The sequence below is a fragment of the Marmota monax genome, unplaced genomic scaffold (assembly GCF_021218885.2).
Source record: "Marmota monax isolate L192 unplaced genomic scaffold, Marmota_monax_Labrador192_F-V1.1 WCK01_AAM20220418_F8-fsc00028, whole genome shotgun sequence".
Classification (NCBI taxonomy): domain Eukaryota; kingdom Metazoa; phylum Chordata; class Mammalia; order Rodentia; family Sciuridae; genus Marmota; species Marmota monax.
The window spans coordinates 2,046,410-2,070,497 of NW_026694779.1; the positions used below are offsets into that span (position 1 = coordinate 2,046,410).

General features: G+C 53.8%; 1 protein-coding gene across 3 annotated transcripts in view; it reads left to right on the forward strand.

The window, feature by feature from the left end:
• Positions 1-23,974, forward strand: part of Vgll4 (vestigial like family member 4) — a 137,515-nt gene extending 113,541 nt beyond the window's left edge. For all 3 annotated transcript variants that reach the window (XM_046425739.2, XM_046425740.2, XM_046425738.2), the window contains 3 exons: positions 17,031-17,250; positions 20,667-20,790; positions 21,185-23,974. In XM_046425739.2, coding sequence (XP_046281695.1) covers positions 17,031-17,250; positions 20,667-20,790; positions 21,185-21,453 — 613 coding nt within the window. In that variant the 3' untranslated portion in view covers positions 21,454-23,974. The remainder of the gene's footprint in view (positions 1-17,030; positions 17,251-20,666; positions 20,791-21,184) is intronic.
• Positions 23,975-24,088: the final 114 nt, after the last annotated feature.

Consider the following 24,088-nt stretch of genomic DNA (forward strand, 5'->3'; position numbering starts at 1 on the left):
CGATAGTCTCTCCATTTTTGCTTCCTTTGGTTCCCCTTCTAGTTCTGTGGCCACTTCTCACAGATTGATTATCCTAGTCTGTTTTCCGTTGCTGTAACCAAATTACAGAGAGTGGGTAATTTATAACCAAAAGTTTATGTAGCTCATGGTTCTGGAGACTGGAAGTCCAAGATTGGTGCTGCTTCTGGCAAGGGCTTCATGCTGCATCATAACACGGGAAAAGCAGAAGGGAGAGTGGGCGTGTGCCTAAGAGAAGAGGGGACGAAGGGGACCTGATTTCTGTCATGACAGTGAAGCCGTTCCCAGTCAGAACTAACCCAGTCTCTGGAGAGGACCCTTAATCCCTCCCAACCCAGCTATATAGGAAGTCAGATTTCAACATGAGTTTTTGTGGGGACAAACCACATGGAAACCATGTTACATGGATGTGACATGTCATTGTTACATTCCCCAGGGCTCCGTCCTTCTCGCTGTACAGACCCTTCTGATGGTGTCACCTACAAACTCATGCTAGAGTCACCACTGTACATTGAGGATTGCCAGGTCTTAGCCAGGTCTTGACCGTCACACCCACAGACCCGTCCACCTTTTAGATGTTGTCTGTGTACCTCAAACTCAGTACTGGTTTGTCCGAGTTGACCTGAGGACCTCCTGTGTCTTCTGTACCTGCCCTGGGCCTCTGTCCCTCGTTTTTGGGGTCGGCACAGCTCTCCTGTTTTCCTTGGGGGCCTCCTCCCTCTGCCCCGTCCCCATAGCTAACCCACTGTCACGCCCTGTCACTGGGCTGCTAATCCTTTTCTGCATAGGCACCAGCCTGGGTCACAGTTTGGACTCATTTCTGTGCAGCACCCTCCTTTCTGGCACTTCAGCTTCGGGAGAAAGTTCCTGAAGTGTTGTTCTCTACTTGGAATCCTTCCATGGCTCCCAGGGAGCTGCAGGAGAGTGCTGAGCAGACACCTCCCCCGGCGGAGGCCCAGCTGAGGGACCTGCCCCTTCCCCTCCTACTGTCCCCCCTTCCTCCCTCCTCTTGGCAAATGGCAGTTCTTCATGTCTTCGTAGAAAACAGTGGCGCTTTGCTCTAATCCTGCGCCCCCTGTCTGTTCCCCACAGCTCCCCTGGGCCAGGGCTGGGTCCTGCTCTAGCCGGGGCCCTCCGCCTGGCGCCGGCTCCAGCACCTCCAAAGTGCTGCATCGACAACGGGCCAGTGGGGAGGTGCTCGGAGAGGGTTCTAGCCTTTCCATTGCTGTGACCAGAACACCCGAGGAGCAGTTTAGAGGAGGAAAAATGCACTGGGCTCATGGTTTCAGGGGTCTGAGTCCAGAGATGGCCGCCTCCCTTGCTCTGGGCCCTGGGGAGGCAGAGCATCATGGCGGGAGGGCGCAGTGGAGGAGGTGCTGGAGGCCACAGTACCTCGGCTGCTGGTGCCTCTCCTGAGCGCGTGGAGGATATCGCTGAGCGTGTCGGGCCGTGGCTGTGACTTGTGACTACACATAAGACCCAAGTCTCTGTTCTTCTGTGGCCTTTGGTGATCTGGTCCAAACTCCCCACAGTCCTGTTTCTCAGTAGGCGGCCTCCTGGACTGTCCTGGGAAGTCGCCTTAGCCAGGGTTCAGTCTTAAAGTAACTGATGGAAGTCGCTGCCGTCCCTGGTCATCAGGCAGGCTCTGGAGGTGGCCTCGTGATGAGCAACCCTCGTGTACCTTGGTCAACCAGTCCCGTGGCCCAGCCTCCCTTGGACTTGCATCCCGAGGCTGATTCAGAACCAGCGTTTTCGTTGCTGGTGGTGGCTTGGTGGTGTGGCGCGCGTCTCTCCATGGCTCAGCCCCCTCCCCCATCCTGAGGCAGCTCTCAGAAGCCTCCAAGGTTTCCAGCAAAGTGACTGAGTGTGTCCCATGTGGCCTGCTCTTGAAGCCGAGTTGGATCTGGTGGTGATCCGCCCTACTGTCCTTGCCCCGCCACTCCCCACACAGACACTTTATTTGGGCAGCACTTCACACCTACAGAAATATGGAAGGTCTGCGGACAGTGACCGCCAGCACATCCCTCTCCAGTTCATCTGTCGGTCCCGTCTGCCGCGCTGTTCTCTTCCTCCACTTGCAGGAGCAGCGATGTGACTCAGGGTGAAATACCTCTTCATATCCATGATGTCCTTTATAGATTTTATTTTTTTGAGATAGGCCCTTGCTGTGTCCTGGCCTCAAGAGATCCTCCTGCCTCAGCCTCTTGAGGGAGCCAAGACAAGATGCACACCGAAGGCACCAGGCGGTTTCTTCAGGCCTTTCTCCTACATTTTCTCATAAGTTCTTTGTAGTTCGGGGTTCAGTGCATTTACTTTTGCCCTCAGTGACCTTTTGTTTAGAAGGGCTTCCCCACTGTAGGGTGAGGGGGTTGGTGGGTTTGGTGGTAAGGGCGGGTGGTGGTGGTGTGCCTAGACATGGCCCCTGTGGGTTAGCGCCCTGTGAACTGTCCTGTTCAGGCACCAGCCAGATCAAGGGCAGGAGGGCTGCGGGTCCCTGGGTGCTGGGCGGTTTAGTTGCTCTTCTGCTGATGACAGGCTCTGAACTGAGAAGTCCCCGACTCCTGCACATCCTGGCCCAGCAGTGAAGCTCTGCCCAGTGTCAGCCATTTCCCGTAGAGGTCGCAGGGCAGCCAGTGGACAGCACCACAGGTCCCCTGGCTTAGGAGGAGAACAAAGTTCAAGACTCAAGAGTGTGGCACTGACTGCATGTTGCTTCCCCAGCATAGTCAGGTTGGAAAATTATTAAGTTGAACCTTGTGGGTCAGGACCCCTGTATATGTGACGGAAAAAGGTGGTGGGACAGGGGAGAGCAGAAAGAGGGGACACGGTTGACCTAGAGAGGTCACGTGGACCCAGGCTAGCTGAGGGTGCATGGAATAAGGTGAACAGTTCCCGCTGCTCCAAGATAACCTTAATCACCTTCCTGAAAATTTTATCACTGTCTCGAAGATCCATCTGTTTCTAGCCGTGAAGTCTGAGCTTTTGACCTTTAAAAAAAAAAAAAAAAAAAGTTTCTCTTTCTTCCCGGACCCGAGAAATGAAAACCAAACCTAATAGGTTGCTTTCCTGGGAGATGGCCCAGTAGTTTCTGATTAATCATTTATTTGAAGTTCAAATATAGCTCTTGACTCAAGACCAGAAGTATGTATGTGTGTTTTAGGCGAAATCTCGAATGTTGAGCAGCACATTTAAAAAAACTTTTTTTTTTAAGTTGTAGATGGACACGGTATCTTTATTTTTATTATTATTACGTGGTGCTGAGGATCGAACCCAGTGCCTCATGTGTGCGACGCAGGTGCCCTACCACTGAGCTCCAGCCCCAGCCCTTGAGCAGCACATTCGCTGTGTAACTAGTCCGGTGGCAGGAGTCGGGACTTGCTGGGAAGAGGTCCTTGATGGTGCTGTGGTTGCAGGTGGTAGCTTGTAGGACCCAGGAGGTGGCTGGGTGGAGAACCTGGGTCCTGGTATCTCCCCCTTGCTGTGAGAGGAGGCGGCACCCCGTGTGCTCATCCCAAGATCCCTAGGATTGGTTGTCCGGCTCTTCTTCATTTCCAAGAAATATCCCAGTTATCCTGCAGCCAATCCCTTTTCTTCTGACGCTCACTACCCATGCCTTGTGTTGCTTTGTAACCAAAAGAACTTGCTAACAAGTGGGGACATTTGGGCTGTTGACAGGGTTTTGCTGTCATTTGTAGAAGTTCTTTGAACATCTCCATCCTTGCTCAGAGCTCATATTTCCCATTTTTTTGGAAGTGGAATTTCTGGGTCACAGGGCATCCATGTTTCTATTTCTGCTGGTGCATCCTGCCAGCGTGGAGTCTGGAAGGTTGAGGATTAACATTCCCTCCAGCGACTGTGCGCACCTGCCTCTGGCCGCCTCATCCCAGAGGTGACTGCTATCATTTAAGTTTTGCAAGTTTCATGGGGGAAACTGTCATTTTTTTTTTTTTAACTGGGGGTTGTTTGGTCTTCCTGGGGAACGTGGATGATCTTTTCACCTCCTCAGCGGCTGTATGCATTTATTTTTTTGTAACCATCCAGTTTAAACCTTTGTCTTCTGTCAACGTGTTACAGCTGTTCATATTAAGGATTTCTGTGACAGATGTGTTAGGAAAATAATGTGATTTGCTTTCCAATTTTACTGTTTTGGAAATACACACACACACTTTTGGTTTTCTGGATGTGGTCGCATCACTGTATCATCTTTTAATGGAAAAGCCATCCAAAATGTTCTATAAAGGGTTGAATGTGTTGGGTGATACTTGGTAACACGTGGGCAGGATACAATAATCATAGGTGCTTGATGCTTGTTCACCGTGAAGCAGCTTATTGTTTGTATATTACTTCGTTCCTTTATCCAGACTCTTCCTGAATGTCTGCCATGTTCAAGGCATAGAGGTGTGCGAGGAGGTGTGCAGCACGTGGGGTCGCCCTGGGTAGAGGAGGGACTTCAGTGGGCCTGAGAGGCCTTTGCCCTGGTGATGGGAGAACAGGGTGGAACTGGGGTGGAAGGCAGGGATCGTGTCCTGGGTGGCTCTTTTCTCTCCCTTTCCCCTCAAGGCCATTTCGCGGGGAGCTTTGAGTATCTACCGTTGGTCTCTTGCCGGGTTCTGTTAGGAACCTGTTTTTATTCAACAATTTTACCAGATGTTTCCTGTGGCTTGACAGGCGTAGCGCTTGCTAGAAAGGTGCGCTCCTGAGAGCTGGGCGCTGTGGGCAGCAGCCTGTGGGAGCAGGGCTGGGAAGACCATGTTCGTGACACCCAGTGGGTGACAGTGTGCTTCTCCCGGAAGAAGTGCTGGTTCTAGAATCTGCTTTTATCCTGTCTCCTGGTTTATAAAAGCCCGAATCTGGTGGATCAGGGTTGATTCCGGTACGTGCCGCAGGACTTCAGTCAGGGTTCCTGTCTGAAAGCAGCGGCTCAGCTACATCTGTAGTTTGCAGAACTCACCTGGGGCTGGGGGACCCAGGGAGTGGGCAGAGTCTACCTGGTGCTCCGCCCTCCTCGGGGGCCTGTGCTTCAGGAGTCTGTCCTGGGCAGTCTTTGCACCCACCTGCAGCCCATCCAGACCGTCCTAGGATGGCGTCGGCAGCTTCAACTTCAGATGCCCGCAGTCAGTCAGCGTTTCTCACTGTCCCAACAGAAGAGCCTGTCACCCAGTGTCCTCCTGCGGGCAGAGAGCAGAGGGAAGCTGCTTCCTCCCATCCACCACCTGGACTGGCTGGGGCTGCACAGAGGACCCATGGTGTGTGGGGGGGCGGTTGACATTCCTGCCCTGGGCCAGCTGCAGAGGTGCCCCAGCGTCGCCTGCACCTCTTTCCCTGGGCTGGCTCACTTCTGCAGCCACTTCCTCTCCTGTGTTTTGTTTCGCCTCCTTTTAGAGTTTTATAAAAGGCTCATGTTATGGAAAAGGGAGAGACAAAGAAAGAGGAAATCGCTTGCTCTCTCCTGACAGCAGGTCTGTTTTCTCACAATATGGAACTGTAATGATGCGTGTCACGTTTTGGCAAGATGCTCTGGGTGGTAAATAGCCCCTCCCGAGAGCTGCCACCCTGTCCCGGGGCCCCCAGGACACCTCCCTCGCGACGCGGGGCGGGCGGCCCTGGGCTCGCACCCTGCTCGGGGACTCTTATTCTGGCGGCGCCTCTGCACGGGGCCTGCCTGCCAAGTCTGCGAGGCCCGAGGCCTCTGTGGGAGGACGGCGCTGTCTTCATGCTCTTTGGCAATGATTAAAGTGAGGTTAGTACCCAAGCCCTTTCATTTTATTCCCCTTTCCTTGCTTTTCCAAACCAGATGGCAACCCTGTATTTTCAGCTGTAATTAATTTAAAATGGGAGGCAGCAAGTGCTGGGAGCAGAGCCGCCCGTGCTCGGAGGGACAGCGTGGTCTTCCTTCTGTCCTCCTCTGCCCCCTGGCCAGCCCCTTCCTGATCACAGACCTGCCTGCCGAGGGGGCGCCGGGAAGGCCAACACCCGCTGCTCCGTGGGCTGTTTCCTTAGTGGGTGGAAGTCACCAAGTTTCAGGTGCAGCTGAGGATTGGCTGCCTCCTGTCACATGACAGCCCCAGACAAGGGGGCGCAGTTGGAGCGGCTGCCTGTGATGCCGCAGGACGGGGGACTTTTCCTTCCTACTCGTCCGGCTGCCAGGAGCGCCCCCAGGAGGGCTGTGCTCCAGGGCTAACATTTATTCTTCCAGAAAATGGCAAGGAAATCCAACCACTGTCTGCACTTGGAGTCTGGAGGTTCTGGCCTCGGCCATTTGACCCCTGCCCACGGGCTTCCTCCCCGAGTAGAGCGCAGGCCCCTCAGAGGCCACAGCCCTCAGTGAAATGGCTCCAGCAGCCTCTCCCTGCCCTTGTTCTGAAAGGAGGCGAGCTCAGGGCGGAGGGCGAGGGCTGGGGCTGGAAAGCCAGGGTCCAGGTGCACCCGCTGCAGCCACCGTGGCCTTGCAGAGAAGGCGTAGGTCCTAGGGAGCCCGCTGAGGATGGTGGGGTGTGGAGCACCGCTGATGTCCTACAAGTGGCAGCCATTACTGTTGTGAACATCAGCCACCCGCGGACGGAAGTCATTTTTAAAGGCTCATAGTGAGAATCAAGAACCGCAAATATGTGGCTTTTGAGTGTCCCGAGTGCTGGCTGTTGGTCACAGCACCATCGATGGCAAAGCCCCGGGTGGGCCGGGTTGGCTGACTTTGGTGAGCCTGGTGGAGGATCTTCTTGTCCACTCCATTTTTATGTCAATGAGTACATTACTCGTGAGCCCTGCTGGGGGGTCCTTTGGGGTTGTTTAAAAAGGTCATGACTTCTGCTGCTCTCGTGGGGACCCATGCTTAGGGGAACCTTGTAGTATTCTCTGGTATCGAGGGCAAGTATGAAGATAAGACACCCGGTTGTTCCAGCCTCCTGTTCTGCTAGTGCCTTGTCAGAGCTGCTGAGGGCGGAATGCTAAACATGGCGTTACCACGTGACCCAGCGATTCAGGGACTCTGGTATCTGTATCCCTCTGCTCACAGCAGCATTATGGTGGCCGAGAGAAATAGCCCAAGAGCCTTTCACTGACTGCTTGAACAAGGTGGGGCCTGTCCACACTATAAAATGTCATGCAGCCTCAAAAAGAAAGGAAACTCTGACACCTGCTACTATGTAGATGAACCTTGAGGGTGTGTGGACTGTGGAATAGTCACGAAAAGACAAATGCTGAGCTGGGGACAGGGCTCTGTGATAGAGTGGTGGCCCAGCATGCACGACACCCTGGCTTTGGTCCCCAGCTCCAGGGTAGGGGGAGAGGGGTGCAGTAGACCTCAATGGTGGAGCACTGGCGTGGCATGTGCAAGACCCTGGTCTTGATCTCCAGCCCTGCAAAAAAAAGGTCCCTAGAGAAGTAAAATTCCAAGAGACAGAAATGGTAGCCAGGGGCTAGGGAAGGAGGAGTGGGGACTTAACGTTCAATGGGGACAGAGGGCAGAGTTTCACTTTGGGAAGATGAAAAAGATCTGGAGATGGATGATATACTCGTGGTTTGTACAACAGTGAACAACACACTAAAATGGTGAATATTATGTCTACCGTACCACAGTACAGAATCAAATATTCAGAACCAACGACTAATGGTCTACTTCCGTTCCCTGGAATGGATGTTAAAATCTGTCACGTGTTAATCCCTTATTTTCCATGCTCAGCTGGGAGGAGGGATCTAGTGGAGGAGACTCAAGTAGCTTGAAACACAAAAGGCTCAGCTCTCTTCTTCAGGGCCCAGTGGCCAGAACACTGAGGCAGGAGAATCGCGAGTTCCAGGCCAACCTCAGCAACTTCACAAGGCTCTGTCTCAAAAAATAAAAATGACTAGGGATGGAGCTCAGAGGTAAAAAGAGTGCTCCTGGGCTCAGTCCCCAGGATCTATGGTGATGCCTGCAGATTTTTTGTTAGATGTATGCTTAATACTTTATAAACTCAATACTTAAATCTAGCACAACTGTACAGTACTTTAGTGGTTGACTTGCAGTGTCTGAAGTTGGCCAGGGCAGGAGGGTGACTTTAAAAGAAAACCCAGATTTCTATTTTTTCTTTAGTGCTGAATAAATACTGTATCAGAGGAAAAAGTCCACAGAATAATTTGGAGATGGTCGCTGCCTCCCTTGGTCCTGGACTTGGGGGGGGTGGTGGTGGTGGGGGCACAATCCAGACGGCACAGGAAGGGGTGCCTGCTCGTCTCTGGCTACACGCACATGTGATGCAGACGTGTGGGAGCTCAGGGGATCCTGCCCACAGCCTAGACAGAGTCACAAATGAAGCTAAATTAAAGGGGTGGGGACTACGAGGACTTGAGGTGACCATATACTTAGTGTCACATGATTGCAGAAGTGCAGTCCTCAGGACTACTGACCTTGGAGTGGTCCTGATGCTCAAGCTTTGTCGGCCTTAGTTGGTTCTGAGATTTGCTGCCCTGGTTGAAGGAATCGATCCGATCCTGTGGGCTCTGTTCCCACGGTAGGTGTGGGGTCTGGCTCCAGGTACCACCCTCAAAGGTGGACGTGCCACTGCAGAGCGGGTGGACAGGGGGTCTGGTGTTAGGATAATTTGAAGCAATTCTTGTTTGGGGGCAGGGAATTCCGGGTGTGGCAAGGCTGAGGGGTAGAAGAGGTTTTCTGGTAGCTGAAAGAATGGAATTCACTGACTTTCCGAAAGGCAGAGCTGGGCCACAGAGTAGCGTTGCAAGGCGCGTGTCATCCGCATGAAGCAGTGGCGTGGACGCTGTGGGTAGTGGGGCGAATTGCCAAGGAAGGACATAAGTGGACGTTCCTGGCAGTGCCTGAGAAGCTGTGTGGCCCTCCTCCAGGATGGCTGTCGTTCTGCGTCCCTGTTTCTGTCCACAACCATTGTGCCATGAAGCATCCAATTTCTTCAGTTTCATACTATTTTGCAGGAGTTGGGTGCAGTATGTGGCACAAAAACTCAAGAGTGGGCCTTAGGAGGGTCTGAAGGGAGTTACGGCAGGTGGCGGGTGCCATCTGGGAGGAGGGTGTGGCGGTGATGGGGTTCTGGGTTTGGCTCACCAGGTGTCCTTGGGTTCCTGGGACCTGGAGCCCATGCTGCTCTGGCTGACTGGCTTCAGGAGCTTGGTCTTTCTCAGATTTCTTGGTCCCTAGGAATCTTAATGCTTTTTGGTTGATTCATGCTTCATACAACTGGGTGCCAGGCGCCGTTCTAGACTGACGGATGGGAACTGCGAGTAGCTCCTTGCGTGGAGTTGCTTTTCCTGTTGCTTCTGAGGGAATGTGTCCTTGCTCCCAGGCGTGGGTGGCCTCAGCCCTGTCCCTTGCCGAGGTGGGTGCCTGAAGCAGTGGGTCCCACTTCCAGCATGAGGAAGGTGGGATCTGCGGGCTGGGTAGACCGCAGGCAGGAGGCCAGCACGGACGGTCTGAGTGGTCATGTTCCCCTTCTCTAGTCCTCGCCCTAGCCGCCAAGTCATCCCTAAGGGGCAGCAAAGCAAAACAGCACCACGTTGACGCCTTTGTAGCTATGCAGACAGGTGACTGTTCGAGGTTTCCATCAACTTCATCACAAATTGCAGCTTAGTTCCAGAAGGAGAGACATGACGTTTCCCGTCCCCTTGTGGAACAAGGACCTTGCACATTGCCAAAAACATGATGGTGATTGTATTAGGGGAAAAAAAAAAAATTCATTGAGAGAATACACAATGACAAAAACTACTACAAATTTAGTAGCAGGAAGGATTTTAATTTATATTTTCTTAGTCTCAGCAACTTCTTCATTTGGAAACTCTTGTCCCCGTGTGGAGCATGTGATCTGTGGAGTCTGTAAACAAGGCCTGTGCGTGGATCCCGCCCTGTTTGGATGGTGTCTCTGTGGCCCACGGGTGGCAACCCTCTGCTTTTGAGGGTGGGCAAAACTCGTTACCAGTCATGGGCTCAGGGCTGCCCTGTTATCAAACTGTAGATCCCCAGTCTCGTCCCGGGCAGGCAGTTCTAGTCAAAGAAAACTGGTACCTGATTAGGAAGAGTGGAGCCTGCAGCCACGGGGCTCGCAGCCTGGGCGGTCTGTAGGAGCTGGGCCCTGCTGCGGCTCCCAAGGTGGAGGGCCTAGAAAGCCCATCCGTTTCCCCAAGCAAATCAGATCGCTCAGTACTGGCATTCAGGTGGGAGACTGGCAGGGGTTGGCCTCACCTGAGACCCAGAGTGCGCAGCCATCGAGCCTGTCCTGGAAGCTGCCTGCCGCACCCCTGAAAATGACGTTCACGATAAAGATTGTATCACCGAAGTGTTCACAGAGGTTTCTAGCTAAAGTCATTTTTATGTTGGTTTTATCTCTTTAGGCTTCCACTTGAGCTTCCTGGCATGGTGGCTCCATTAGCCAGGTGTCCTGAGTGTCCCCGATCTCTCACATAGGGCTGCAGAGCGTGGCGCTCAAGGGGTGAGGAGCCCTGCTCCCTCAAGGAGGAACTCTGCACAGGCGCCATGAGAGGGCATCACAGAGAATCATGTGACTTTGAGTGGCAGGGGGTGGGCGGTCATGCTTGTCCAGTGACTGCCCCCCTTGAGAGCATGTGGACTTGGACACCACTGGTCAGAGCCAAGTCAACAAGGGCACGGGCTCTCCAGTGGTGGTGCCTTTCTCTGGCGCCTTGGCAGGGAGCTGTCCTGGGAACCCTGCAGGTAGAGGTGGCAGAGGGTAGATGGCAGCCCTGACCGGCGACCCTGCTCTGCCCATTGTGTGACCCCAGGCAGATCCTACATCTCTTGGCACCAAGTGGTGGGGGTGATGGCACCTTGCAGGACTGGCATGGGTGCTGATGCGCCCCGGCCCTGGCCTCAGGGATGTCTGCCATCAACGCAGGGAAATGAAAAGACGGTGGCTTCCTTCATTCTAGTGTTAGTGCAGAGCATTTGCTAAGCTTTTTTTTTAAAAAAAAAAAAGGCTTTGGGTGGAAACCTGACCAGCTTCTCTTCCTGTCTTCCTGATCCGCCCCTGGGGCAGTGCCTCTCAGGCAGGTTCGGGTCTGTAGTCATTTCTTGGTATTTGTGAAATGTAGCTCAGAAGGACAGGTGCGCATGACCTGAGGGCCAGAGGACCATTGGGACCTGTTTTTCAAAGGTCCTAAGAAAGCTTTAAAAAAAAAAAAAAAACAACTTGAGATGTAACTACAGATAAAGCAAGAAGAAACCTGAGTGTAGAAAATGTCCAAAGATGAAGGGGGGAGGCCTGGAAACTGAGTTTGCTAGGGCCACCAGGACACAGGCCCCCAAGATGCAGCTACATGGCGCGGGCTGCTGCTCCTAGGCAGGGACAGCACTGAACACCGAGGCAGCAGTGGCATCCATGTATCTAAACATAGAAAAGGGACATAAAGTGTGGTGTGAGATCAGGACAGTGCACCCGCCAGGCGCCCCCCCCCCCCCCAACGGAGCTTGCAGTCCTGGGAGGCAGTGGCGATGTGCGCGCTGAAGTTGATTCACTTTTTTCTTTAAGTGTCACAGTAAGCTCACAATTAAACTTCCATAAAATTTTTAAAATTTAGGTTAGAACGAATACATTACAGCTGGCAGGTAAGAATATTTTCTGTTAATTTTTTTTTTTTTTTTTTTGCTTTTTAAAAATTATTTCTTTGATACTGTATTGCCTGGGCGCGAGCCACCCTCCTACCTCCCAAGTAGCTGGGATGACAGGCCTGCTGTTAGCTATCCTTTTTTTTGGAGTATTCTGATGAATGTTTAAAAAGTATGGTTTAATAACTCCATAAAGCAGCCACAGTCATCGATGATGGTCAAGTGTTCCGCACAGTGTGTATCATTTAATACAAGAGCTGGTGCCCTGCGCTGACTGACATCAGCATCAGCACGTCCCCAAGCAAAGGGATCTTCCATTATGACCCTCTGGGACCACCGTCACACACGGGAACCATTGTTGACTGAAACATGGTTGTGTGCTTATTTTTATGTGGTGCTGGGGATGGAACCCAGTGCCTCCCGCAAGCTAGGCAAGCGCTCTGCCACTGAGCTACAGCCCCAGCCCTGTTTTCATCATCTTAAAGACCCTATTTCTAAACAAGTTCACACTAATAGATACTTAGAGTTAGGAAGTCAGTAACTTTGGGGGAAGACTGAACTCAACTCATAGCAGAAATTACAGGAAATTCAAAGTTACTAACCATTCTACATTCTTCTAAGATCGCTGTCTCTCTGGAAAGGTAAAATTTTTAGAGCCAGATTCAAATCAGAATCCCTGCACTGGTCAGGTTACCTTTGACAAGTGGCTTAACCTCTGAAGCTCAATTTACTTATCTATAAAATGGGAACGAGCCTCACTTTGCAGTGTTATGGGGGAAGGTAATAGGACTTGAGCTCGTGACTGGGCATGCAGCACTAGGCAGACAACAACTGTCCACCTGCATCAATAATGTACTCGACAGGGAAGCTCTAACTCTAGCACTGGGCTCTCTAAGGCAGAGTTCCGGTGGGACATGCTTTTCGCCGGGGCTGCAGTAGAGTGGATGAGGCGTGTGCCGATAACTCTCCAGGGTTGATGTGTGAAATCTGAGCAAGCAAAAAGAGATGCTGATCTGTTTGGAGTTGATGGGGAAATCAGGAGGGGGGGGCACTCTCACCAGCTTGGGTGGCACTCGCTCTGGGGTTTGGCTCCCTTGACTTTAAATGGAGGGAGGAGCATGGTTTCCTTCTGGATTATTAGGGGATGCAAAGCTATGGATGGGCCAAATCCCTGGCTGTGTCCCTGCAGAGGACAACAGGACGGAAGCAGGGTTAACACGGCGTTTAGGGGACAGTCTGAATGCCAGTATTTCCCAGCCTTTTCCTGCCTGTGACTGCACCTCTTGCCCCTCCCCGGGAGGGTGTCTGCCCCACCTTTCACCACCCCTGTGCAAACATCTTCCTGACCCAGCCCCTGCCCCTTCCCATCTAAAATCAGAGCAGAGCAGTGACAAAACCTGACCAGGATGTCGTGGGGACACGCCCAGGGGCCTCTGCGCCTGGCTGGAAGGCTATGACTTCTTTATTCAGGAGAGAAGAGTTGGCCCAAGGCTTCCTTCCTCTTTGGGGGACTTGGACAAGCTGGCAACTTTTGGGAGAGCGAAAACATTTTGCACTGTCTGTGCCCAGGACTTAAATGTTCCTTAAATTCCCAGAGAAAAGACTTCTCAGCCAGGTGCAGCAGTAGCTTAAGGGGCTGAGGCCAAGGTCCTCAAGATCAAGGCCAGCTCAGCAACTTAGCCAGACCCTGTCACAAAAATCCAAAAGGACTGGAGATGTGGCTCAGAGCACCCTGGATTCAACCCCCAGTACCCCACTTCCAGAAACTTAAAACAAATGTTAACTGTATAAACATCCCCGCACACACTTGACCTTTCATTTGCTGAGGAAACTTTATAAGGTTAAGGAAGCCTGTGCTTTTTGGCCCTCAGGGGCGGGGATCCTGGTGGAGAGCTTGCCTCACACTTGCCAGACTCGGGTTCACCCCCAGCACCCACGAAAAAGAACTATCAAGTGTTGAACTGTGTCCTTGAGGCTCCCAGAGGACAGATACAGGTAGTGAGGGAGAGGAGGAGAGGGCTCTGGCTGGGCCCGACCCGATGCCCAAGGCTCCCTACTTTGTCTCTGTCCACACCCACCGTGTGGTGGTTTTGGCCCAGAGGCCCATGGTCGACCCCTGGCGTTGGGAAGGACCCCTCTGTCACCTCTAGGAAGATCTGTGTGTTGTGGGGAGCCTGGACAGGATGGCACAGAGGATCCCCAGAATATTTCTTCAAAAGCATGAATAAAAATGTCTTCTGTCCATATCCTCTTCTTGGCCATAAGAATTCAGACCCAGGTTCTAGCCATCGTCCTCAGTGGGACTCGGCGGAGGCCTAAGGGAAGGTGGAGCCCCCCATCCTGAGGGTTTGTGCTCCGAGCAGCACGCTTCCCGCTGGGGGCTTTCTTACCGTTTCACTTGGCATCTAGATTGCTTTTCCCCAGATGCTGTGGGCAGTTTGGCTTCTGAGCTCCAAGAGGGTAGGGGAGTGGGCGGTCCATCCCCCTACAACGGTCTAGGACGCAAGTATGAAAACTGCCCTCTCCTAAAACAGTTGGTCAGGAGATGCCCTCCCAGGGTGGTGGCCAGGGCACCCTAAGCCTCGGTGGCACCGATGAGGCCTCAAGGCCTCCAGGGTCAGGGCAGGGTTTCGTTGCCCAACTTGGTCTTTAACCCTAGAGAACAGAGGCAACTTGCATCTCCTGGGCAGGATGCGTGTGGTTTGGGGCCGCCATCCTGTCCCGTCCAGAGAGCGCATGACTCTGGGACTTGGCGGGGTCTGGGTATGATTCACGGAGGGGGAGGGGGATGTGGAAAACAATGTCTGTCTTTAAGCTCCGGAACCAGGGAAATGAGCTGGAAATGTGAGTAATGTATAATTTTACTAAAATTATCTGCAAAGTCCTTGGACCTTTTCTTTCTGTGCTCCCCAGTGTGGGATCCGTGGTACCCTAGAGGACAGTTTTTGCTGGCAGGTGAGTGGGCCTCTTCTCCCCCAACCTTGGGCACTGGAGCGCAGGTGCCATTGTCCCAGCCTCGCCTCTGTCCTGTTAGCTGGGTGACCTTGGACAGTGCTTTGCCCTCTGTAGGCGTCCCTTTCCTTGGTGATGTGGTTTTCACCATCAGGGTTGGATGCCTGGGGCTGAGCTTTGCTGGTATTAATGCCTCTGGCTGTGAGAGGGATGGAGGATGCCCTGTGGACTGGTGACCCTGACCTTGGGGGATATGGAGATGCTGTCTGAGCTTGTCCCTGGAGGCCAGTCTTCATCCCTGGGCTTCCTCAGCCCTCCCCCACTGCCAGAGGGGTCCATTCTGAGATGCAGCCCCTCTGGGGCTTTTCTGTCCCTTCTGGAGAAGAAGCCCCTAGAAGGCAGGGCTGGGCTTTACTTTCTGTAACTGCCACAAACTAGGAAGGAGTTCAGCTAATGTTGGTTGCAAAAACAGCCTACTTCCCACAGAGGCAGATTCCAGCAGAGAATTTCCCGAGCCTCTTCCCCAGTTGGCAGGGCTCGTTGTCTGGTGGGAGCCAGGAGAGCAGTTTCCTAGCTTCTCCACACGGAGATGGGAGGAGGAACACCGACGCGCTGGCCATTGAAGCGTCAGCACCCATTTAAGTAAAAGCAACATCTCAGGCTTCCTGGGCTGAGGTCTGTCCAGGGGCACCTCGTCAGACTTCTAGTCCAGCGGTCTCGCTTTTGGGGAGCTGAACCCCGAAGGTGCTCATCATGGAACAAGCAGCGTCCTCTCAGTCATCATGGGAGGGTGGCGTTACAGACGGGCTGCTCTCACTGTGGAGTTGGTTGTGTTGTTTTGGTGTGAGGGGGAGTGTTGGAGTTCTTTGAAAATTGCCAGGACACGTGTGGGACATGTTATCTAAACTGGCCCCCTGGGTGAGTGTGCTGGGGTCCTGGAGAGGTGGGGCAGCAGGATGCGCAGAACCAAGGCTTGCTCTGGAGTCCTTGAGGCCGCATCGGTGCTCATGCTACTGCACCGCCCCCCCCATGAGCTTCCTGACAGAGATGCATAATCCATCTGGGTGCTGTGGACGCCCTACCTTTTATTTCTTGCCAAGTCATCTGTGCACTGTCTCACTTCCTCACAAAAGGTCAGGGTGTGTGTGCCATGCGCAGGCAGTAGGGGGACCAACACAAGCAAGTCTGCAGGCAGAGCTGAGTAAGGATGGGAAATGGAGCTGCTCCGAGCCCTAGGGCAGGGCTTGACGCAGTCTGATAGAATCGAGTGCCAAGCGTGGTGGCGCACTCCTGTAACCCCAGTGGCTTGGGAGGCTGAGACAGGAGGATTTCAAGTTCAAAGCCAGCCTCAGTAATTTAGTGAGATCCTCAGCAATTCAGCACTGTCTCTAAATAAAATACAAAATGGGGATGTGGCTCAGTGGTCGAGTGACGGAGTTCAATCCTCTGGAGCGCACCCCCACCCCTCCCCCAAAATGACAGGAAATCTGAAGAAAGTGGGTTGTCAGATAGTGTAGGTCATAAGGTCACCCTTGGAGGGAGAGGGGCACAGGGTCCATGGGATCGTTTCTTAGAACTGCAGGTTAGTCCGGTATTTAGAAAAGACTTGCCCCTGTGGCCAGAGAGTCCCCAAGTTCACCGCATCACGCCCAGCCAGTCCTGGAGGTGGCCACCACTGCCTCCTCAGGGTCCGCCGGCACAAGCCTCTCCTAGATCCAGGTCCTCTGGAGGCCAAAGGATGAGACTCCCAGAATAGTCTGTATCTTAAAGAAAAGTCTCAGAACTCATCTTCCATATTTTTAAGACTTGCTTGTTATGGGAGGAAAAAACCCGAGAACCTCTGTGGTGGCAGAAGATGCAGAGGCTATCACGGGTGAGATGGAAGGACGGGGGCTGTCACCCCTGGTAGACAACCCCCGCCGTGGCCCATGGAGCATTCCAAGTGCTACCTGTGCTCCAGGCCACAGTGAGCACTGCACTTGCCCAAGCCGATGCTCCTGCTGGAGGCTTCCGCTGTCCATGCTGGGCTGAGCGAATGCAGATGCCGCCACTTCCTAGCCAGTGACCTGGGCCAGTCACTCAACTCTTCTGCTTTCTGTCAGGAGCAGGTGGCTGTGGCATCTCCTGCCTAGGGCTGCTGGGAAGATGGCATGAGCCGATGCCTGGGGAGGTCCAGGACCCATAGCGAGCACTGGGTCACTTTGGATCTCTGTCATCCTGCCTAAATGGCAGGTCCTTGGAGACCCACAGGCTAGCTGTCCATCTCTGAGCATGTGGAATTCACTGTGCAGATGAGCAGGGGAGTGGGTGGCTTCTGGCGGTGCCTGGGGGCTTGGGATGCAGCTCAGGTGGCCAGCTCACCTGCCAGGTCTGTCACCAGCTCTCAGGTAAAAAAACAGAGTCCATGGGAAGGATGTGGCTCACCTTCATTCAGCGTCCCTTTGCCATTTGGAGAGCGCCAGCCCACCCCATCTGAGTGCTCGCTCTTCTTTTTCAGGAAGACGACCAATGGAGACTGCAGAAAAGACCCCCGGGAGCGGAGCCGCAGCCCCATTGAGCGTGCCGTGGCCCCCACCGTGAGCCTGCATGGCAGCCACCTCTACACATCCATCCCCAGCCTCAGCATGGAGCAGCCCCTTGCCCTGACCAAGAATAGTGTGGACGCCACGAGGCCGGCTGGCCTCTCGCCTACCCTGACCCCCGTGGAGCGGCAGCAGGTACAGTGTGCCCGTGTCCTGGGCATGTTGGCCAAAGCCCCAAGCAGAGGGCCTGCGGGGAGGGAGGAGCTTCGCTGTGTCACCCTCTGTCCTTCCTGCTGGGCCTCCTCTTAGGATGCATAGGCCCTGGAGAGGTGCTGATGTCCATGAGTTTCCGTCTCTGGACAGTGGAGGCTGGTCTGGCTGAGGCATGTCTTGAGCTTCCTCGGCCCTCAGTGCCTTAGTTCTCCTGCGAAGCCGGCGGGCGCTCTGCTGGGGCTGGACTCCTGTGAAGTTGGCAGCCACTGGTTATTAGTGCATGCTGGTCAGAAGCCCAGGGCTGACACAAAAGGCTCGTGGGGCAGCACGTGATAGAAGGAGGTGGTATTAGCACAGATGAGTCCGTGGTGGACTCACTAGCGGGGAGGGGAAGGTGCAGAGCCCTGAGGGGACGCTGTGTGACCTCTCTGTGCTATGCTCTGGGGATTGGGAAGTCAAATCCATGAGGAGGTGCCCATCTACCTCGGGGCCAACCTTATCGTCCCCTGCATTCCTTCATTTAAGACGCAGGTGTGGACGCCCGCCATGCTCAGGGCAGGTGCCAGAGCTGGTCAGGCAAGGCAGCTTTGTTCTCGGGGCACTCGTCGTTTAATATGGAGGAGGAGGGGGGCTGAACCCAACTACAGCAGTTCTATCTGTGTACCACTGGCCACTCGTTTGTTCTGGTAAGAATGTGAGGCCAGGTTGCCCTGAGTATGCCACGTGGTGACAGTGACACGGAGTGTGGGCGGTGGCATCCATGGGGACCTGGCTCACTCTTGGGGAGAGGGAATGTGACCTCACAAGAAAGGACCCAGACCAGCTTAACCATAAAAGAAATTCACTTCTAGGAGGCCAGGAATTGAGTCCTCTGTCTGTGGCTAGGGCAGAGTAGGGGGCAGGATTCAGCTCTCAAGTTCCCTCTCGGAGCTCCTGCTTTAGCCCTTGCTGGCCTGAGGAACATGGCTCCCTGAGCCTCACAAGGACAGGATGGGTCCTGGACAGGCCCTGCCCGTCTTGGTGTTTGCTTCAATGGCTCCTCTTGGCCTTCTGCTTGGTTTTCGGCTACAGTTTGAGACTGGACGGTGTTTGGTCCAGACTTTACTCTGGTCTGCCCGCACTGCACCTGGCTAGAGCATCAACCTACAGTGTCTTTGGAGTCCCCACCTGTGTTCCCAGGGATTCCTGCCAGGAGAGCGAGCGAGCCCATGCCTCCTGGGGAGGGTGCAGATGGCTTGGCTGCCACCAACCTGCACATTCACGCCGGGTGGTGCTGGTGAAGTCCCCCCCAGCCCTGCCTTCCCCACGGGCCACTGGTCAGCTCATCACATCGACCTGGGTACCTTCAGGGAGCACCTTCCTGGGCCACTGGGACCTGGACTGTGTGCTCCAAACTCCTCATCTGCCCAGACTCTTAAGAGCTTGCTGCCAGGTACACTGAGGCGAGTCCCTTGGTCCCCGTGCTTAACAGCTCGAAAGCACCCAGCCATTCCTGGGAGTGTCACTATGTTCCCCACCAGTGCTGAGGTGTGTGTGTTGTGCCCTGGATGGGGAAACATGATGCGGAGCTTGGCCTGTGCCAGCCGCCCTCCTCTGCATGGTGGAAAAGGTGACTCACATCTCCAGGAAGTTGAACAGGAAAGTTCCCATGGAAGCGTGTCTGGGGAGGCTGTGGAAAGTGTCACCTATGTCATTATTTGTGATGGCAGTTTGGAGGTTTAGAGGTGTTGAAGGAAGATATGGAGGTGACCCTGGGGCTGCAGCAAATGAGAAGAGTCAGGAGGATGAGGCATTCACGCACCAAGGGCCTACACAGGCAGTGATAGGCAGCCACGGTTCCTGGACTAAGTCACAGGGGAAGAAGGATCGTGAGGGACAGTTGCACCCTGCCCTTCCGCTCATTTGCTGTGCGCCTTCACTCCCCCCATCGGGAGGACAGGGTGGGGCCGTTTGGTCTCCCGAGAACCCAGCACCTGGCATGAGGCTGCTCAAGTGTGGAGCCGTGTCCAGATTGCACTTGGCTGGCGAGGAGATGGGGCAAGCTGCAGTCGCCTTTGGGAGTGAAGTGGCTTAGTGTGTCCAAGAGCACACAGTGGCTCTTGATGGCACTGACGTACAGACTGAACTGCAGTCCAGGCTTCCCCAGTGTCCACTTTCAGCAGCGTCTCTGACACCTGAGTTACGCAGGAACCAACTCGAGCCACGTGAAGCATGGGGAGTGGATGGGGAGAGACCTGGGGCGTCTCTTAGGGCCCCGAGTCATGGGTGCAGCCGGCTCAGGAAGGAAGGGCGGCCCTGATCCTGGACAGTGGGCAGGGCCCTCCTCCCACCTCTGCTTTGGGCCTGTCCCATTTCCGGCCCACATGGCCAGCCCAGTGTGGCTTGTTCCCCTGCTGACGTGTTGAACTGTTCAGAGAATTCCAAATGTTCTTTTCACATGCTGCTGCCAGGCCACAAGTCCCCCACCTGCGTGTGCAGTTTCTTGCTAGACATAGGCACTTGCATGTGATCCCAATTCATCTTCTAACATCCAGATCTTGTTGCTGTCCACTGCCTGACACAGAAGGAAGGCGAGGCATGTGAGCCTTCTCTCTCTTTCTATGGGGTCCTGATGTGGGTCATAAGGCTCTCCCTGGTGTTGCCCTTGTAGCCAGCTACCCTTTGGCTATCTTGGAGGAACTCCATCTTGTCCTGGGCACTAGGAAATGCTTTTCTCTGGCTGGAACCTGAAGTTCAGGTTGGTTCACAGAATATTATTGCCCCAAGCTTGGGGACAGATGCACTGTCTGATCCCTGTTGAGCAGCAAGTGTGGCGGAGGGGAGGAGACGGATGCTGGTGTCCTGCTGGAGCTTGAGGGGCTCAGGTGTGGTGGTGTCTCAAGCTGATCTCTGAAGAGGGTGGGAGTTGCCGGGGACTCCGCTGTATGACACCACTCCTCCGTTCCCGTTGGCATGTCTCCCCCACTAACAGCATCATGATTTGTGTGGTCTTCAGAGGAATCCGCTTGGGTATACCAACTAGAAGCTCCGGCAAACAACGGGGAGGGGACAGCTCCAAGAGACCCTGTACCAATATGGCCAGGGTTTCTTTTGCCATCAGTGTCTGTCTCCATTCAGATTTGAGGGAGGGGGTCAGTCCAGCTCTCAACACCTCTGTCCCATGTCCCTCACTGATCCGTGACCAAGAGACACTCAGAGAAAGGACAGCCTGGGAGGGGACCTCAGTCTCTCAGGGACTCAGTCCTATAGCAGTTTGGAAGGGCTTGCAGCCTGGCCAACTGCAGAACCCTGAGGGTGCTGCCGAGGTCCCTGTGGGGATGAGGTGGGACTCCCCACCCCACCCGTGATGTGAGCTTGGAGGCTGTGGTAAGTAGCTGACCCCCACTTTCCTCCTGCAGAACCGGCCTTCGGTGATCACCTGCGCCTCTGCTGGTGCCCGCAACTGCAACCTCTCTCACTGCCCCATTGCGCACAGCGGCTGCCCTGCGTCCGGGCCCGCCAGCTACCGGAGGCCGCCCAGCGGTGAGTGTCCTGGAGGAGTTCCCCACTTCCTCACCCTGCCTGTGGTCTCTGAGAGTCACAGATCAAGTCTCGGGCCAAAACCCCTCGCCTTGAGCACATACATACCCAGCACCGTGCAGAGCTCGAGGCAGGGGGTGTGCTGCTCCTGGCCCTCCGAGGCAGGGGGTGTGCTACTCCTGGCCCTCCGTGACCTCGTGCTCTAGTCGGGGGGGAGGTCAGAGTCCTCATTTACTGCCACATGGCCACTGTCCTGCAGGCACATCACAGAGCAGTGGCCTGCCCTTGTGCCCAGCAACAGAGTGGGGAGGGCAGGGGGGCCTGCCCCAGAGCCCTATTGGTGACCCATGGTGCTCTGCAGATGGCCTGTCCTGATTGTTCTCCTGCTTCCTCACAGCCACCACTTGTGACCCTGTGGTGGAGGAACACTTCCGTAGGAGCCTGGGGAAGAACTACAAGGAGCCCGAACCAGCACCCAACTCCGTGTCCATCACAGGCTCCGTGGATGACCACTTTGCCAAAGCTCTGGGCGACACATGGCTTCAGATCAAAGCAGCCAAGGATGGTGCATCCAGCAGCCCCGAGTCGGCCTCACGCAGGGGCCAACCGGCCAGCCCCTCTGCCCACATGGTCAGCCACAGCCACTCCCCATCCGTGGTCTCCTGAAGGGATGCCACCCTCCGGCAGCACGTAGATCTGCATGGTTTGCCTGAGCTTTGAACAGTCAGTGCTTCAAAACAAAAAAAATTGGGGTGGGGAGGGAGGGATAGGGATGGTTTCTTCGCAAAAACCATGTTGTTGGGATTTCTTTTCTGTTTTCATACTTGCTTGGTATTCTTGTGCAAGGGGCCTCAAATGTGGCAGCAGGAACGACGCGTGGAACACCCGTCTCATGTAGCATCCTTACTTCCTGCCTCAGTTACCAAAGAAACCTCTGATGCAGGCCTGCCGGGGCCCAGACTCTGTGGCGCGCATTCTCAGTCACATGCCATGACGACGTTGGGGACCCAGATGCTTGATGCTTTCTTCCATTTGCTTCTCGAGCGCCGGGCGTGCGCAGCTCAGCTTCCATGGCGGGTTCGGGGGTCCGTGTGCGTGCGCGTGTATACTTGAAGAGAACTGCCGTGTCTGATTTGCACTTTTGGAGGACTGAGTTGCCTGCCTGGCAGCTTTCCGCGAGATGTGAGTGCTCTGAGGGCAAACTGCTGAAGAACAAAGGGTTCAAGGATGACATTTCCAACCATTTGTGCGTTTTTGTTGCCATCGAATTTAGACAAAACTGCTTTGGAAGGGGAAGTCTCATACCGGTTATAGGTCTTTCTCTCTAGATTTCAGGTGCTTGCAACAGGACTGCAGACTCCACCGATCACGGGCATTTACCTTTCCTGAACACTGCGGTGTGTGAGGCTCGAGCCGGGGTGGGAGGATTCCAGAGTGCTTTAATCATGACGCATGTTTTAATGGAGGAAAAAAAATAGCTGGTTTCTATTAATTGTATAGACAGTAAACACAAACCTTACTACTTACTAGCTTCTTTTCAGAATTAGTTTATTTTTGTCAGTTACAGTCCTAGATATACTTACTGCTGGTACAGTTGTACTCTAAGATTTGTATTTGATACTCACTTTACTTGCAAGGAGGGCTGGGGACAGCTGGCAGGCCCGAGGGAGGCTCACTGGAGCAGCTGGGCCACCGTGTAGGGGGCCAGGGTTTGCACCGCGAGCTGACACGGTCACTGGTTTTCTGCATCCCGTCTGCTTTTACGAGCTCCCAGGGGAGCATCTTCCAACTCCCCAGATGCGCAGACTGCTCCCTTCTACCTCCCTTGGCCGAACAGCAGATTACTGACAATCTGTGATAAGGTATTTTGATGCTTCCTCGCATGCTGGGGCCCAGGCAGTATACATTCCTGACTTTATACACTTATTGCCACATTTATTATCGTCTGGTATATTAATGGCTACTAACTAGAAATTAGAAGAAAGCGGGATAGACATGGCTGTGGACCCCCACAGCTGATTTTCCTGGTCCATGAGCTGTTCTGCTCCCCCACCCCTCAAATGTGCTGCATTTGGCCTGGCCTGCTGGAGGGCTCAGGACGCCATGCACCCGGCCACCTCATCCAAGGCTTTATGGACTCCTTCACACAGGAGCCCTTGAGGCTGGCTGCCAGGAGGAGAACAATACAGGTTAGCTGTTGCATTCTGGGGACTGGCTCTTGTAGTCACAGGGTGGCTGCAGGCCTTTAAAAAGTGGAAGAAAAGCCGTTCTCCTCTCGCCCCTGCACACATTTCACTCCCACTTTACTGGGCTTCCAAGCTTTGGCATTCGGGCCCCTATATTTTCTGTAGGAGAAAAATTGTTGAGAAACACTTTTTTTATATAGGTAACTTTAAGACCATCATTACGCTGTGCGTAAAGAATGTACAGAGAAATTTGTAGGTATTTTTTGAAGAACAATTAATTTGTTAATGATATGTAGCTATTTAATTTTCCCCTTTCCTATCGTAATCATTCATTTTTTTTGTTGTTTGGGAAAAAAAAGTTGATCTTTTTTTGTTGTAGATTTTGTCTGTAAAGTGCAGGCACACAGTTATTCTATGAGGACACTGCATCTGCATTAATAGCCACTAGTTTGTTATTGCTACAGGCTACTGAGCATTGTAACAGGAACACGACCGCACCGCGGATGGGCTCTGCGGAGAACCCACCTCGGACACTTCTGTCGGTGCACAGGGTCGTCACTTGGGAGGGATGGCAGTGCCGGTGGCCGGGTCCCCAGTGCGCTGACCTATCTGGGATAGGCAGTTCCCTGGAGGGGGCTTTGAGCAGAGGGAGCAGCGGAAAACCAAATGTTTCCCCAGCACCCTCCCTGAGAAGGGGCTCCGAGGTTCTCCCCAGGGCCGCGCTGTCCGCGGTGCGTTCTGCCCCTTCTCTCCATGTTTGTAAATCTGTAATATACCATTCTCTGTGGCCTGTTTTTCCTGGAAGAAGAAGAAAAAAAAGGTTTGGCAGGCCATCTTTTTTTTTTTTTTTTTTTTTGTACTTAAAAGTAGCCTTAAGAACAATAATAAAGTGCTCTTAAACCACAGGCTGTACGTGTGGCTCTTCAGTCCTGGGTGACAGTGTGGTGGCTGTGCACCACTGAAGTCCCAATAAAGGTAATTTTTAGTTTCCTGACTGTCTACTTTAGGTCAAGTGTTGTTTCTAAGTCTCTGTGGAAATCCTGCTGCTGTAAGAGGTACCCTTGGACTCCATTTTGACTTTGGTTCTAGGCCTAAGACAGAAGCTGAACCCAGAT